The sequence below is a fragment of the Necator americanus genome, chromosome I (assembly GCF_031761385.1).
Source record: "Necator americanus strain Aroian chromosome I, whole genome shotgun sequence".
Lineage (NCBI taxonomy): Eukaryota > Metazoa > Nematoda > Chromadorea > Rhabditida > Ancylostomatidae > Necator > Necator americanus.
This window is the reverse complement of record NC_087371.1, coordinates 11,076,631-11,093,515: the sequence shown is the minus strand read 5'-3', so window position 1 is coordinate 11,093,515 and position 16,885 is coordinate 11,076,631. Positions and strand designations below refer to the sequence as shown.

Genomic DNA, 16,885 nt, shown 5'->3' with positions numbered 1-16,885 from the left:
GTGGGGCGGATTGATCAATGCCAGAAACTTTATCTTTTATCTTTTCATCCAATGAAGTATAAATATTATTATTTGTATATGTATCGAACTACCACGTGCGTAATGCTAACATTACAACATGATTTGCTGCTCTCCTAATAGATGCGATGCAACCAAATCACTTCCTTCGGGATTTGTTTGAGAACCATCTTTTCAGCAGTGAAGCTAGTACCTTTCATTACTAGCTACCTTTTATTTTATCCTTTATAACGTACTCATTTTCAAGATGCTCCCAATAATTTCAGGAATCCACTGACCCGCCTGCATTCAGTCTGGCTCGTTTTTTTTTTTTCAGAATCTCTTTTAGGCTTTGTTGCAACATTGAATGTCGTGTTGTTCCAGATCCATAACAAATATGTGCACAGTTTATTGTGAGAGCTTCTCTGACAATAACATAATTTATCTTTTCACCACCGATCTTTTCTTAACGCGAAAGGGAAATAATTTCAGAAGCAAGCGAGATTCAGCGAGAACCGGCTATCCTAAGACCAATAAAACGCTATTGATATGTAGCATACCATTCAACACACGGGAAGAAATTACGGAGAACCTGGATAGTTTCAGGATATGGCACCGAAATAAATAGGATAGAATCTCTTTCAGACCAACTCATAAAATAGGAAGAAAGGAAAATATAGCTCCAAAGCTTACAGCAAGCAAAAACATTAGCAAATCTCTGTGTTTAGAGCTCATTTTTAAACGCTCTATACTAATAATTGATAGACTTCTTAATAGCATCGATTAATCTCCATTTGGTTGGCAAGTAAAACGGCTCGAAAACGTGTGGGAATGGTGTGTCAAAGCCGCAAACTCGTTCGATAGGTGATTCGAGGTGCAGGAAGCATCGGCGCTAAAGAAATGTTAGCAAATATTGGATATACGAAAATTCAGATAAATGCGCAACTGCACAACTCCTTTCTTGACTATGAGGGGAAGAACTCATTTACCTGAATGGAAGCCGCTATCTCAGCTCCGAATCCGGAAGTGACAGGAGCTTCGTGCGTAACTATGAGGTGTCCCGTCTTTTCCACACTCTAAAAAGCCCCTTATCTTTAATTATACCTTCAAAGTAAAGATCGCAACTATTCAAAATGGACGACATTCGATATACCCACTTTCACAACGGTTTCCTCATCCCATGGCATAATGGTGGCTAAATCGATGACTTCAACATCTACTCCCAGTTTTTCCTTGGCTATTTGTGCTGCTTCCAGGGCAACATGTACTTGGGTAGCCCAGGCGACTATTGTGATATCCGACCCTGTAAAGAAATCAATAAGGACATCTAAAGCAATCTGAATCTGAATATTCTGTTGGCTTCCCTTCTTTCACCACTTCTGCCTGGCTAAGGGGGATCGTATAGTCACCAGTGGGCACATCCTCGGCAGCTAATCGATATAGAACCTAAAAAACTGTATGTCGAATCTTCGATAGAACGTCTGCTGTTGATCAATACCTTAGGCTCGAAGAAAATACAGGGATTTGGATCACGAATACATGAGAGAAGAAGCCCCTTCGCTTGCACGGGACCACGTGGAATGACTACCTGGAGAAAGGACTTTAATTCCTCTATGCATCGGAAATTATTAGGTTAGGAAGGAAGTTTAGAGACACAATAAAGAAGAAAACGAACAGAACGAACCTTTAGCCCAGGCGTATGTGTGAAATTTCCCTCGGGACTCTGCGAATGATATAGACCTCCATGTCCAACAGCTCCATAGGTAGCTCGAACTGTCAACGCGCCGCAGTTGAACATATCTCCACTGCGATATCGATACTTAGCTGCTTCATTGACTAACTAGAAACGAGGTTACCATCGCGAAACAAACAAACAGAAAAACTTTTGTCAGGATACTTTCTCACCAACATTACCATTACCATTTACCTGATCATAAGCTGGGAAAATATAGTCACTGAATTGAACTTCAGCAATCGCTGTGCTTCCACCAACCGCAACACCGATCCCAAATCCAACGATACCTTGCTCGCAGAGTGGAGTGTTGAACACCCGGTCCTCGCCTTTAACAAATACGATCCACGGTCCACTTAGCTTGCATAAAAATTTCACTTGCAACCTACCAAACTTATCTTTCAGCCCAACTGAACATCTAAATACACCGCCAAACGCCACATCTTCTCCAAACAGCATAGCCGTTTTATCTGATGCCATTGCCACATGCATTGCACTGTTTACGGCTTGGCAGAGGTTCATTTTTTCCAAAGGGCCACCAACTGGAAGCGGCACAAAATGAAAGGTGAAGTCATGGGATATCAAAAATTTCTCAATCTACAATAAAGGGTCTCAATACAGAGCTCATAGTAGCGAGAGTTACAAATTTAAAGAATCCAAAGTAAAGTATAACCTAGAGGAAGTATTAAAAGTGAAAGGGTGTGGAAGTGTTAGAGCGTGTTCGAGGGACAACAATTTCAGTTGGAGAAAAAGAAACTCACCGTTTGCTATCTCTGGCTTTACTCCCGATGGCATGTACGTGAAGTGGGAAGCAGTGCGATAGAACGTTTGCAGCAATCGAGGAGCATTCCTCAGCGTTCCCGTGATGCTTCTAGATGTCATGGCTGCAGAGCGAGTTCCTGAAGAACTAGTAGAATAGTATTAAACTATCAATAATTACTACTCTCTTAACAGCACTGCACAGTATGTAGAAGAGGCATGATTCCAACCAAACCTCTAGCAAAAACGATGAACAGATATTAGCTTAGATCGACAACAAATAGATTCTCATCGGAAACAGAAAATTGTTTTGAACATTTACCACCATTATGAACACTTGATTTCAGTGCTTCACCCAAACAATCAAGAACAGTATCAGTGGCAATGGAAATCATAGTATTCTCATTAGTCTTTGGGAATCTTTCGTATAATAGATCAAGCACGGTAACAACCCCAGACTTAACAAAAATTTTACAAATAACGACTATAAAACAATATGTCTACTTCTAGTACCCATGTTTTAACATACATTACCGTAAAATGGAAAGGAGATAAGACTTCACAGGGTAATAGTAAGACTTATCCAGTGGTTTCGGCATGACAATTTCCTCAATAAAACAGTTATTATAAGACGATGTGGTGATGCACAACACAACGGCAACGAAAAATCAATAAACTTTGAATGATCTTTGAAAGGAACGGTATTTAAAACTTCAGGAATCAGCTGACTACTCCTGAGGCGGTCGGCTCATCCTCATCTGAACTTAGTCCTTCTAATTCCTCATCGACGTCGAACAGTTCTTCATTGATTGCTACTGACGCAACTCCTGGGTATCATTCCAATAGGTTTCACAGAATCATTACACTACGCAAAAGATAAACCTTGAGCTAATCCATCAGCTGTAGATGCTCTAGTTGCATCCGATAAAGCGGTCCCTTCATCCAAATCATCATCCATTCCTTCGAATTTGAAGAAGTTATTGTCAATTTCGAATACTTTTTCGTCTGGCTGGAATCTCTTTTATTCAGTGAGAACACCTTATTTTACTGAGGTGCAGTAGAAGAAAAGTTACTTCCCGTCAAGAAAACAAAAGTCTACCCAAAACTTACGTCAATCTCTTCCTTTTCGAATTCGACATCTTCGGCATCTTCGTCGTCGACACAAGCATCTGCATTAAAGGTAAAAAGATCTCTTCCACTCATACCGAGCTAAAATTCGAGAAAACGATGTGACGGAGCGAATCAAGGCAGCAGTACACATCACAAAATTAATGAAACTCGACAATAGGGATAGCAAAATCCGATAAAAATAATGGAATTATTTAAAATCAATCAAGCAGGATTGAGAAGAAAAGTAGGACGCTTTTACCACATCTTGTTCCGGTCTAACGATAGGGAAACCTGTGTTCTTCGTGAATCACGTTTTTAGAAATTGAATAAACGTAACATGGTCTGATATCCCTTATGGAAGTGAAATTCGAAACCTACTGCATATATCTTTTCCTGTGACTATTCAATCAATACTGAACCATTCTACAATAGAAATCCAAAGAAAAGGAGTATAGAATTTAAAGTAGTGCCAGCAGTTACTTAGTGCATCCAATATTATTAAGAAAACTAGTTCAAAATAGGTCTAAACGTACCGCCTTCCCTGCCTTAATCTTGTCCTTCTTTGCCTTTTCTTCTTCAGCCTCTTTCTCCTTCTTCTCACGCAATTTTCGCTTCTTCCACGCAACGAAGGATTGTAAAGTAACTTTTGTAAGGTTCTTCCCTTGCAATGCAGCTCTCTGAAAAAAGAAACCAGTTGTTTTAATGCAGAAATCACAAGGAACGGAACGCGTGGAATCGTGGAAATGAGATCGATAAATCCAAAGACGTCTCTTCAATCACCAAAACATTAAACTAAGAGTGGAGATTCAAGGCTCTACATCATTTTTTTTTTTCATCCAACTCCTTTAAATGAATAGCACTGAGAGGAACCCAACTGACATAAGAGAGGAACGTTTCATCGCTAGAAATACTAAAAAAAAATTGGTAGCTCTATAACCCGAAACATAATCATGCAAAAATCGATGGAGAAAATGTGAAGTCATGAAACTGTGCTACCTCTTTCTCGATCAACTCCTCTAGACTAATCTGATTCTCCTTATCTTGCTCCTCCATCTTCTTTCTGTCTTTTTTCAGAACATATCTGGAATAAACGAGTTTCAGCCGCCTCCCCAGTGCTAATTAAATGTCACTAGATTTCTTGGCAGCGATAATCCAACGCAATCTCATACCCTTCAGGCAGACAATGCCTATAGTGGCACTTGTCGCCACCATTCGGACACTCCCAAAACCATCCATATTTGCTATCTTCAACTGCTTGGAGGAAATACTTGCAAACCTACAAAAGAATGAACGAAAGAAAACAATTGAAAATCTCCAAAGAAATACGGACTACTCATAACAAATAAGTGAAAAGAGCCTGACAATTGTCGTTTGGTTAAGCTTTTTATTCGCTTCGCCATGTTTCTTGTTGACTACTTCATTCAACTTGTTGTCGTCCCAATTCTCCATATTATCTAGAAAAAAATATAACCGAGAAAAAAGCGGAAGAGACTTGGAAATTAGGTAGGTAGGTCATTCAAGTGCTAGGCAGGATTGGCTTGGAAATATCACCTTCCTCTTCTTCCTTTTTCAAATCTCTGCTATCCACATAGAGATTCTTCTTCTGCGACTTCTGTTCAACAGCCAGATCGTGACTGAATTTGCATTTGGCGCCTTTGTGACACATCCCGCTCTTGAAGAATGCGCAGAGAACAGATTTCGGGTCGACATCTGTTAAAGTAACAATCTCTTTGAATGTAATTGAATGCGTATCAGATGATAGAGAACCCTTCAGAACAACTTCTATAATAGAACAGCAGAGAGACTCATGCCTGAAGCTCTATTCAGAATCAGCAAAAGAAGGGAGATATTAGTATTTCAAAAAAAAATCTAGATGAGAGATTTCTGTTGCGTTAGCCTAAAAGAAAGTACGTCCACTCATTTGTTTGGTTTTGATAAAGAGACACCGAAATAAAGGCACTTTATTTCCATATCCAAGTGCTTCAATATCCACGAATTAGTGGACAACCAGATTTTAATGAGGAACTACCAATAAGAGGGAAATGTAATTACACTTGGATCTTTAAAGGCATCACCCCACGAATCTGAGGTGGTGCAGATTTCAGGTGGAGTATTTGTATACGGGATGGGAGACTACGGAGGGGGGGGGGGGGGGTGATTCCGTCCATTTCTTCTTAATTGCCATAAAAACGGTCCGGAATGTACGGCTTCAGGTGTTTTGGCGCACTATTTCCTACAGGGAGTTCGACTGGAGCGCGCCAGCCTTGTGCGGCGCCGCATCTTCCGGGCCGTTTTTTACGGCAATTAGGAAGAAATGGAAGGAATCACCTCTCCATAGTCTCTCATCCCGTATACGAATACTCCGCCTGAAATCTGCACTACCTCAGATTCGTGGGATGATGCCTTTAAATAGCACGAGAGAAAATGTTCCAACCTCGTTGTACTTTTTGTTCCACAGGTCGCAGCAACTTATTCAAATCTCGCATTTCCTCCAATTCCTTCTTCTTTTTGGCTTCAGCAGCTTTTGCTTGTTCGGCCCGAGCGTTATTACTGCGCAACTTGAATAAAACCATTAAGACATTAAATATCGCATCAGAATTCAAAAGAAAAGTCATTGGGAAAAAATTCAGGATGTCAGCTTACAGTGACAAGTTTTGGCAATTTCTGATCTAGTAAACTATCGTTCCACAGTCAGATTTCCCCGAACCCTAACCTCATCGCCACAGTAACATTTTCTCCCAAAAAATTATATCCAAATTTAACGTGATTCCAAACGGCTGGTACCACGGCACTAACTTTTGCCTTGCATCCTTGAGCTCGACTTAATAAGTATTAAATAGCCCGACGACTAAATAACTGCTACCAGAATCTCACCTGGTTCTGGATCTGCTGCACATACTTCTGGTTCTGTGCACCTTTTTTATTTTTCATTCCAAATGTCTTGTCCTCGATGACCTTCTCTCGGCGCTTTTGCTCAGCCTTTTTGGGGGGTTGTTGTTTTGGCGGCATCGTTCTTAAAGATTCCACACCAATTGAGCCCTAGAACAGTGGAATAAAATCGAAGGAATCCAAAATTGGAAAACTGTGGTTGCTCTTTAACGGGAGTTGGTGATCAGCTAGAATAAACGTAACGGTTTTTCAGAAGGAATAGAAAACATAAAAGACTTGTTGAGAGGTAATCGGAGAACTATGTGAACACTAGATTTATAGTACCATGCAAAAAGTCCTAGTGTTCCTGAATGTCATCGCAGAACACACAAAGGGGATTAGAAGTGTGAAGTCTTCACACAAGTAATCCCCCCTGTGTGTTCGGCGCCAGTGACGTCTTTACGAAGCAGAAATGACGACATCTTACTCTGAATTCTCCCTAGAAACACTGACACCTTATGGCCTGTCTCAGATGGCCATTTCTCTTGATCTTATCTTTAGATCATATTCCATACCTAGCCGCTAGAGAAACATAAGTGAAGCGGACCAAATACGGGAACCTAGCGAAGAAAAGAAGCAAACGAGTGCTATCGACTGAACAGCAGTAGCTACAAAAATTAAACGAATTCCTGTAACTCTAGCAGCAGAATTGTATAACCAGAAATGATTGAAATCGATGCAAATAATACCTACTAAAACTGAAAAATGAAAAAGCAGACAACCGCTCATAACAAAACGGAATCAGCGCCAGCACACACGAATTACACCAGCTGTGCCTGCCTGACGCACACGACGTGCGTCGTGCTGCTTTCAAGTGTGTTCGATCGTGTTTCTTTGTCAGAGCTGTGCTGAGCGTTCATCACGTTGTTCTTTAGCACTTTTCGAGGGCTTTACAACATCTTCTCCTAATTTCACGGAAGTCACGCTTCCCGGATGTTTGGGAACACGCGAAATCCATACTTGGACGATCCAGTCCCGGATGCTGGCAACGGTCATTATAGCAGCACACAGAATATCACGGTTAGCTCTTTCATTTCTTAAAGATTCGGCATCCTCGAGAACTCTCTCGGAGGCCACCTTCTAATCGATTGTGGAAGTAGCGACGTAGAAGTGATTGACGCTGGGTGCTCGTCCATTTTTTGTGTTGATAGATGGGGCCACACTTCCAGAAAGTAAGAAAAGAATCTAGTTCTGGTCTTGGGGAATATGGCGTTGGGAAACATGGAACTCTATATAAGATCGGACACCTAAAGGGAACTTTCCTTCAAAAGTTGCATAGCGATCGCAAGAAGATATTGCTGACTAGCTACATCTTCGCCAGCTTTTAGAAAGCCATTACAACGAATTTTGACAGGAAGACTATAATTGGTCAGTGAAGGGAATTATGCTAACTAACGTAATTACTAAATGAATCAACCTATTTAGTGACTCTGACAGCAAGAAATCTACTTAGATGCCGATTAAAGTATTTTTTGGGCTCTGAGTTCCCCTCAACTCCCTTTTTATCTTGGTCTCTTTTCATGGTCTCATTTATTTAGATTGCGATGGGAGAGGATAGCTGGATTACAAATGTGTGTATTTAGTTCTTTTTTTTGGTAGTTGAGGGGGGGGGGGGGGGAAAAAACTCAGTGACACCCTTATTTCTCAACGCTCTAGCTTGTTTTTTCCTTTTAGTAACTTAAGCCTACATGTCATAGATCCTCTAAGACTAGTGCTTAGGTCTTAGGACCTCTATTGATTCAATTATTTACTTCGAGAAATAAGAGAGCCACTCCCCTCAATTACATTTTGTCTAGACTTGTTGTTTCTTTCGACTTTTTTGAATGTGTAGCATGGTTCTACTTGTGTCTTCAGGACCTCTCCTAATTTTTTATGAGAATTCAGTGTGGTCCTCCTTTCAAACATACTGAAGTCATAAGCCGTGGCGCATGTATTGCAGAGCGAGTGATTTATACACGTTATTACTGTGCTCAAGAAAAATGTTGGTTCACTGCATCAATCTAATAGAATATCGTTTGCTTTTGTTTCAAAAAGTAATGAAGCTTTTTTTTTGAAGCAAGTCCGCTTACCCGCTCTCCTTCTTGAATGCTCACGAAGCGTCATTCGACATTTTCAATACGTCAGACGATCAAAACATTCATTGGTTCAGGAGTTCCACATTCTTTACGCTAACTTTTGGTATTATCTCGGTCATGACATCAGAATCTTTAACATTATGATATTAGTACCAACGAAAGATTCAGTTTCAGCACTGTTTTACATTTGCGGACTAAGAAATTATTAGGAAACCCTGCGCATTATTAAACTGTTGACGGAGGACGGCGCAGCCGGAAGTTCTGGTTGTGTATATTTGCTTTGTATTCTCCCTCTTCAATCAATGTTCGGATTCTGATAGTGCAAGTGCAATTTGATTTCCCTTCCCGAAAAATTCTTCATTGTTGTACATTCAACTCACATTCTGCTTTTTTTTTTTCTTCTGAGCTTTCACGTTTGTCCTTACATTTACCCTAGTAGTAGAAATTTCAGGCCCCAGCACCGACGACATCGTCCTCGCTCACGTGGGAAACACGGATTCAGTGTTTTATTGGATGCTTTCTTCTCTCTATAATCAGCTCGTTCTGTGTAAGTTTGATCTCATTCAGGTAGAAGTGGCTGTTATTGTTGGAATTCACTATATGCACATATTTCTGACAATAATTAATCCTTGCAACGTATTGCAGTTATTGGATCACCCCTTCTTTTGAGTAGTTCTTAGGTCCTACCTCATCATGGTTTAAATTTGTCATTGGTGTTTGTTGTTTTCTCGTGAGTTCATGTTTTTGAGAATGACAATATCAGAGTACTTCACATTTTCTGTGTCCCTCTCAGGCGTGCAACACTTCACGCCTCAGCTATTGACCTTGTCGCTGCCTTCGTGCTAGAACATGCCATGTATTGTAGATAAATGGAACTATTAAGTAGTTACCATTGTCCTCACTTTGTTTGTTCATTCTAACTCATTTTAACTAGCATACTTGACAACTACCAAAGTGGTTCGGAGAATGCCAAAACAAGTCGAATTTCTGTGATTTTGTTGGAGAGTACATTTTCTTCGAATTCTCGAAGAAAACTGGGCGAACGTTTTATTTTTGCTGCTTTCCTTCTTGTGTTAGAACAATTAATTTGCTCCTGTTTAATCTACAGTTCAAGGTAGCTATGAAGGCCTTTTTTCAGTATTAAATGAGTTAGCTGTGTTAACACCTACATCTCAATCCATCTCACATTTCATTGAATGGATTTTCCTTTTATTCCGTAAGAAAGCTCAACTAACATAAGTTCTACGAATGTCGAAAAATTTCTTCATTGTCGTACATTCATCCCATCAAACAATCGAAATTTACACTATCATCGAATAATGCTAAAGAAAATGTGGCTTCATTACATCCCTCAGCTGGGGTACATGTTTGTCTTAATTCCAAATTCTTTAAAGGCATCGACGAATAGAACTTATCAGATTGTATAATCCCTGGCGTAAAACGAATCTCATTTGATAATAGAATTTGGATTTGTGACGGAACAATGTTATCTCGCTTCTAGGCTGGTTATCTATTGCTGCTAACAAAGTTAAATGGCTTCTGTATAATGTCGTCGATTGGAGCGATATTGTCATTGGCTAGCACATGTTTTTTGATGGGTCCAGTTGGACAATGCAAGAAAATGTTCGACAAGAGTCGGTGGTTGGCCTCGTTGTTCTATGTGGGATTCATTGTGTTGGCACTTGTAGCAGGTTTGTGAGGTTATAATCTGGAACCACATTTATAAGTAGCTTTGTTCTTGCGCGGGCTCATTTCTTAATTTCAGTTAGTTCTAAAAGCGTTTCTTTGACTGTAAATACTGCATTATTCATGCATGCGTTTCGTATTGCATGTATAAATATATTTCATGTATTCTTCATGTTTTTTTAATAATTAGTCCTGTTCAGAAAGGCTGAGTGGACAACTGTTAAGGTACTTGAGAAGGACATTTGAAAGTTTCTTCGCTGGCATAGGTATTTTAAACGTGAATGGCTGGGTCTTACTTAACATGTTTTTGTTCGATATTGGATGATTCTCAACTGACACAATAGTTCACAAAAATTAGCGGACTGCAGTTCTTGTGCACAAATTTCCTCATGTTCCGTCTACTTTTTGTATCGCCGCAATTGAACTGTAGTTGTGTCCGAACGCAGACTGACACGCCCGTAGACTAATTTCTTTCACCAGTCTTTCACTCTATGTTTACTCTTTGATGTAGGCAGCTATATACTTTTTTCGTTAATGAAATGGATTAATTAGGTGGTTGAGAGAAGAATAGAACTTGAAACTCTTTTACGACCGTATTTGTATGTATTCAACGAAAATGGCTCACCTTAAAATCATTCAAATTCGTCAAGGGGACTTTAGTACAAGTAACATCATCCTCATTGACTTTTATTTATCCAAATATCTTTAACGGTGAGCCCTTAAACGTTATTGCTGGAATAGAGAACTTGGTTAACTTGTTTACTACCGAAACAAGACAGGTCATACCTTTCTCTCATTGATGTCTTAAGAAACGTCACGAAGTTTTGTGAACTTCCATTCACTTGCGAAATAAACTTGCACATTTGCCCTTTAAGTTCTACTCTCTGCTGTCTATCCTTCCACCCATTTTGTTTCTTCTGTATTTTTGGAGACATTTTCGATATGTAGCGAACATGAACAAAGTGCAAAATGTATTTTGTAGGTACAAACATTTTTTTCCCTGACACCTTCAGCTGCTCAAGGGCATGTGCATACCACAATACGTGATGGTCTATTGTACATGATTGTCTATTTGTTCATGACTGGTTTTTAGTAATAGTCTTTTTGTAGTCTTTTTTTTTTGCTCTTACTCGGAGTGACTGCAGTTATAAAAGCAACGGTACATGATGAAAATTTCTTCTGAATTACATCGGTCTTCTTTGTTCTACTGAATGTTTTTTTTTCCTCAGAGCTTTGCAGGTGAAAAATTGACACAGTGCGCTTTCACCTGATAAATGATAATGTCTTAAATGTGTTTTGTAGTTCTTCCTCTTATGGACTGCTGAATTACAACTGTTTTGTAACGACTTCTTCTTCTTCTGCTTATGTTCACAATATTTCATGCTTTTTATGTGCAGCTGAAAGATAGTGGATGAATAGCTTTTTATTTACAGGTTTGGTACTGGAGAATGCCCCACTTGCGCTTGTTTCGATTGGGGGACAGTACGCTGCCATGGCTTGGTACTCACTTTCATATATACCATACGCTAGGTAAGTGAATAACTAGTGGTGGCAATAGCGTGTACGAAGAAAAATCAGCCAGAAAAAAGTTTTTATTATTTTGTGTTTTGCCAGATTCATGCGAGGGCCTTTCTACAATAGGTGTGTTTTGATATGGTTGTCAGATTGCAAGCACTTAGGCAAACGAAATAGGAAATAGGAAAAGTGTTTAAGGAGTGTAGTGCGTTGCTGTAGGGTAAACCCTGGAATTAATCTTAATATTACTGTTTCATTGTTTGTCTTCAATGGTATCACCCCACGAGCTGGAGTGGTACGGGTTTCAGGTGGATTATGCCTATACGGGGTCGTAGATTGCGGGAAAGAGGGTGATTCCGTCCATTTCTTCCTAGTCGCTGTAAAAAAAAAACGGTCCGGAAGATGCGGCGCCGCACAAGGCTGGCGCGCTCCAATAGAACATGTTGTAGATTGTGGGGAAGAGAGTGATGCCCTCCACTTTTTCCTAACTGCCGTAAAAAACGGGAAAACACCTTATTGTCTATCGTAAATATCCCGTTTATTTTTTCTGTGGTACCTTAATTAAGTAGTCTCGTTATCTCTCATGAATTTGTCATAAGGGCCATTAGATCTTTTCTGCTTACGGTTCATTATTTTCGCTCTCAGATATGATCGTAATCACATTTAATTTGTCATATTATTGCTCACCTAAGTTTACCAGCATCTTTTACGTCAGCATTCGAAACTTGATTGAATTACGTACTCTCACTGGAGCGTTATCCTGAGCAACAACTGTAATTTGATGAAATTAACGTGTCGTTTGTTTGCATTGTGGCAATGATTGGGAAAAAGTAGTTGCGTTATCGAAACAACTTCAAATATTTGCCGTTTGTCTTCTCCTTTTGCTGAGAAATAATAGACACATCTTGCAAAAAATTCAATCGCAAAAGATTTTGCTGTCAAAAAGACGGATAGATAAAATGGAGTGCTTTGCAGGGCGGGTTTGTTTGTGATATCTGCAAAATTTAATAGTTACTAATAATAATGATTGTCCGTACTTTCGGAGACGTTCTAAGTGATGAGCGGCTCTTATGTACTTCACTCTACAATAAACTCTGGAACGAGTATTGTATTAGTTGCAAATTTATTTCAATATGAACGTACAATAAGGTGTAGGTTGAGGTGCTTATGAAGCTATGCTATGCTCTTTCCATGATGGATTTTGTGTGTTTAGAGGAAGCTACAGTAGGCCATAATACCACTTTTCAAAACAAAAGGTGTCATTGCAAAGTTCCTCTCAGTATTTCCTCACAAATATTGAAACTGCGCAAATGGTGTTTTTTTTTATTTGTTCTTCTTTTTAATCGCATAGGTTCACCAGTTGGTGAAAATTTTCCATATTTTTTCTTCAATTTAAATGTGTTTTCCAATCAACTAGCTCACGTCCTTCACCAAGGGTTCAAACATTTCGAGTTAGTTCAGCACATTTATCAGAACAATATTAATTAAATAAATAGTAATAATTAACTTAATAAATTAATTATGCTTCATGAATAACTTGTATTTTCATTGGAAGAAGGCGTATAGTGACATATTCATGAACTCATCTTTTTCATCTCGACATCTTTTTCAATAGTTTGATGTAATTGTCTTCATTTTTATGCACTTAGCATTCATGCAACTGGCATGGTAAGAACGAGCCGACCATCGAATTCCTAACGGGCCAATTTGAAGCTCTCGCCTGTTTTCGAAGGGATGGCGCATCCTGCCGGATCTACCGATCCGTCGCAGTTAAATTTTTTCCTTTTGAAATTTCCCTTCTCTCGTGATGGGTTTTCTTGATGTTTCAACAAGCATAATTATTGAGGTAGAAAGTGTTGCGAACAAATTGGGATTGTCCAATCAATGCAGTATTGATAAAAGTCGTTAAAGTTCAATTCATTTAAAAATATGCGGATACAGGAAGAATAAGTTATGGTTGTACATTCTTTTTAGTCGAGAGAGATTGCAGATGACTCCTTTACCGATTTATGGGTATAAACGTACCACTCCGAATTGAAAAGGATTTGGAATACAGGTTTTACAATCGGATCTCAATCACTAGTCACCATGTTTCGTTTCTCCTAGAGAATGTAGTTTTCTTTGCGGAACTCTTAACCTCAAGCTGTTGTAACTTCAAGTGAACGTACCCGTAAGCGTTCGAGAATGTCGACGGGGCGCGGTGTTTTCGATCTGAGCAGTTATAAAAACCTCATATATAAGGAGGCTCGCGCCGGTGCTTTGAATCTAAGAAAACCCTCAATTCTTTCAAAACCTTCTTTGATGTGTACGGAGGTTCCATATAAATGCGATTGTGTTGGTAGGAAAATGGTACGATAGTGAGATGAACCGTTAAAGACAGCAAAGCGGTATCTATACGATGGAGTTTCTGACTTTGCGACAATTTATTAAAAATCACTTATTTTTTATCTTGTTGTTCACGCCTTACAGATGCTTCATTTAACAACATAGAATTTTCTGAAACTGCCTCTGGAAGAGCTTACTTGATTGCTGGCCTTTTTTTTTCGCAGGTAGCCCACTTTGAAGGGGGCACTCCACTTTCGAACGATGTCGTACCATACATCTTCATCCACGATGATTGTTTTGCGTGTGCAGATCGCTGTGGTATGAAATTAACTACCATAGGGTTTTTTCCACGGTAGAAATGCGGCCGACATGATTGATTTGAACTGATTCACTAACCAGATGTCCGTTTTTGTGATCACCTGGGCGTGACAGGACGGAACGGCAACAAATCACCAAAATGCTGGGAGACTAAGAGAGACGAAATCGTTCATTGATCTGATTGATATTATTCTTTTGTTTATTTCAGAGAAACTGTGGTTCGATTCTTTCGGTCATGTTGTTGATTTTCGGAAGGTGTGGGCACTGCACGACGTTTCTCCATGTTGTTCTGTACCAAAGAAAAAGAGGTATACTACATTTCTGTGATTTTGAAGAAAATTTTCTTTTTGCAAGAATATGGCATGTTGTCTTAGTTCTGTTTTTTCTCACATGTTTTCTTTGAAGTAGCAGTCAAATACATGATAATTACGGTGTCCTCGATTTGCATTGCGTTATTTCTCCAATTGGTTTACTTTTGCATGTTCTCTCCTTTCGTTCCATATACCTTCAGACTAGTTTAAACGTTTTTAGCTGCGACTTCATGGTCGTCACTGCCCTTCTCCAATTGCTGTAACTATCCATATATCAGATCATAAAAATTATACTATGATCATGTTTTTATTAGTTTGTTAACGACTATATGTTTATACTGCGTTTTGTGATTTATTCCTTTCACTTCAAGTCATCGACTAAAAGCTTGATGTTCCGTATTGGTTTATTCGGCTAGTCCTAGTTTGGGGCGTGTTCTGTGAAGTTTTATCTTTTTTTGGTGTCATTTGAGAATTATGCTCTGAAATTTACAACTGTATCTGAGTTTGTTGATGTTAATATAGGCTTCTGCGGAACCGACTTTATAAACGGCCGTTTATTTTATTTCCGTAGCTTTCTACCAGTATGCAATGCATTTTCGATAGTGCAAGAAAGGAACGACGAAAAGTCACCAAAGTTTAAAATATAAAACGATACAACGGGATGATCGGGAGTACACAAGAATAATTAACATTATTATTTAACAAAGAAGAACGTAAACAGCAACTCAATTTTTTCCTGCTAGATGAAATTTTATGACTGCGGTGACTAGGTGACTATAATCCTTAGTCGAAATGCGGAAGATGATTGTTTCTTAATTTTCTTGCTTAATAGCCGAGAAAACATTTACCCTGTTTCGCATGTAATAAATGAACTAAATAAGGGATTGTCTGTCATCTGCCAATTCCATTATTTGACCATATGAAACTTATGAATATTTGTATCATTAGGCGGGAATGCAACGTTACGCATGATACCAATCCTATTCATATTGTAGCTTTCTTATCAAAAAAGAATGCCGAATTTGACGCAAAGCGCAGAAATTTACATGCAGTTCACAACTACTCGTTATCCTAATCCGCAACGATCCACAACCCTTCCTGATAAGATCTCGTTTACCTTGAGAATTTTCTTCGGTAAGCCGCTCAAACATTTTCGGTTTAGATTTTTTTTTAGATTTCAGTCAAGATTCTATTTCTTTCTATTTATCATGAATCATACAATTCCATCTCCGCTGCTTTTTTATACGCATTCCTGATCATTATGTTTCATAATGTACAACTTTATATAACTATGATTTTTGAATTCGGCCAGTCGAGGTCAGCTACTGCATGCCTCGACCATCATTTAGCCGAGCTAGATCAGCCGTAGCTTCCTTTTTTTCTGTACTGAACGTGAATTTATATCTTTGTACAATCTGAGAAATGTTTTGAAGTCTTAATTATTATTATTATTTTCTTAAAAGCAATTGTTGTGTAGATATCATCCCAGAAGTTTCTTGCCAGTAAGTTGTATCAATCCGGTGTTGTTCCCTATTTTGTTGACATTGAACGCATACGTCTAATCGATTTCACTAGATGTACTTAATTTGCACATATATAATTGTTTAGCATAATGCCCTTATTTTCGTCCATAATTGAAGCATGACGTTGTTGTAATTGGCAGATTTGCTGTTAATAGTGATACGATTGAAATTTGTTTTCATTTCCGGTTTCTATTTGCATAAAGTGTTATTTTAATGTCCTCTCAACTGTTTGTGCAAGACGGAATGTTACTCCAACATTTCTCTTCTTGTTATTGATCGATTCTCTTTTTTGTTACGTTGTGTGACAGCGTCGTTTATCGTTTGAAATGTATGTCACGAGTTTTACTTAGCAATAAGTGACATGACAGCGTTGTTAAACTGAAGGGTTTGTTGGTGTCGTTATTACATCGTGCATTTATTTAACCAGTGCGAACACCTTTCCTCCGCCGAGATTCACTCTTCCACACTAATTTTAAACTAAAAGAGCTTTATTAGAAATTTTTGAAAAGTTATCACTTTCTCATTTTGACTTGTAGCATTACTATGACTTGAAAATGTTGACTACAGCAAGTTTTTCATTTTACTACCCACTCGTATACTATTTTG

The 16,885-nt window shown here is 38.9% G+C and overlaps 2 protein-coding genes across 5 annotated transcripts; one reads left to right on the top strand and one right to left on the bottom strand.

The window, feature by feature from the left end:
- Positions 1 to 748: 748 nt before the first annotated feature.
- On the bottom strand, positions 749 to 6,607 carry RB195_005136 (uncharacterized protein; the record flags this gene model as incomplete). 3 transcript variants are annotated; one of them, XM_064177448.1, is made up of 20 exons in its annotated part: positions 749 to 889; positions 987 to 1,073; positions 1,155 to 1,300; positions 1,407 to 1,443; positions 1,496 to 1,585; positions 1,682 to 1,837; positions 1,925 to 2,058; positions 2,119 to 2,271; positions 2,491 to 2,628; positions 2,811 to 2,946; positions 3,218 to 3,315; positions 3,371 to 3,497; positions 3,599 to 3,697; positions 4,132 to 4,275; positions 4,595 to 4,679; positions 4,768 to 4,874; positions 4,961 to 5,052; positions 5,150 to 5,308; positions 6,033 to 6,156; positions 6,473 to 6,607. In XM_064177448.1, the coding sequence occupies 20 exons, from the start codon at positions 6,605 to 6,607 to the stop codon at positions 749 to 751; spliced, it is 2,388 nt and encodes a 795-aa protein (XP_064034573.1). The 3 variants fall into 3 exon arrangements, with proteins under 3 accessions (XP_064034573.1, XP_064034575.1, XP_064034574.1); XM_064177449.1 differs by lacking the exons at positions 749 to 889; positions 987 to 1,073; positions 1,155 to 1,300; ... (4 more) ...; positions 2,119 to 2,271; positions 2,811 to 2,946 and having other exon boundaries at positions 2,608 to 2,628; XM_064177450.1 differs by lacking the exons at positions 2,811 to 2,946; positions 3,218 to 3,315; positions 3,371 to 3,497; ... (6 more) ...; positions 6,033 to 6,156; positions 6,473 to 6,607 and having other exon boundaries at positions 2,491 to 2,524.
- Positions 6,608 to 7,459: 852 nt separating this feature from the next.
- RB195_005135 (uncharacterized protein) lies at positions 7,460 to 15,019 on the top strand (the record flags this gene model as incomplete). 2 transcript variants are annotated; one of them, XM_064177446.1, is made up of 7 exons in its annotated part: positions 7,460 to 7,546; positions 9,053 to 9,148; positions 10,103 to 10,292; positions 11,721 to 11,817; positions 12,022 to 12,110; positions 14,654 to 14,753; positions 14,977 to 15,019. In XM_064177446.1, 7 exons carry the CDS (start codon positions 7,460 to 7,462, stop codon positions 15,017 to 15,019), a joined length of 702 nt encoding a protein of 233 aa, XP_064034571.1. The 2 variants fall into 2 exon arrangements, with proteins under 2 accessions (XP_064034571.1, XP_064034572.1); XM_064177447.1 differs by lacking the exons at positions 12,022 to 12,110; positions 14,977 to 15,019 and having other exon boundaries at positions 14,654 to 14,690.
- Positions 15,020 to 16,885: the final 1,866 nt, after the last annotated feature.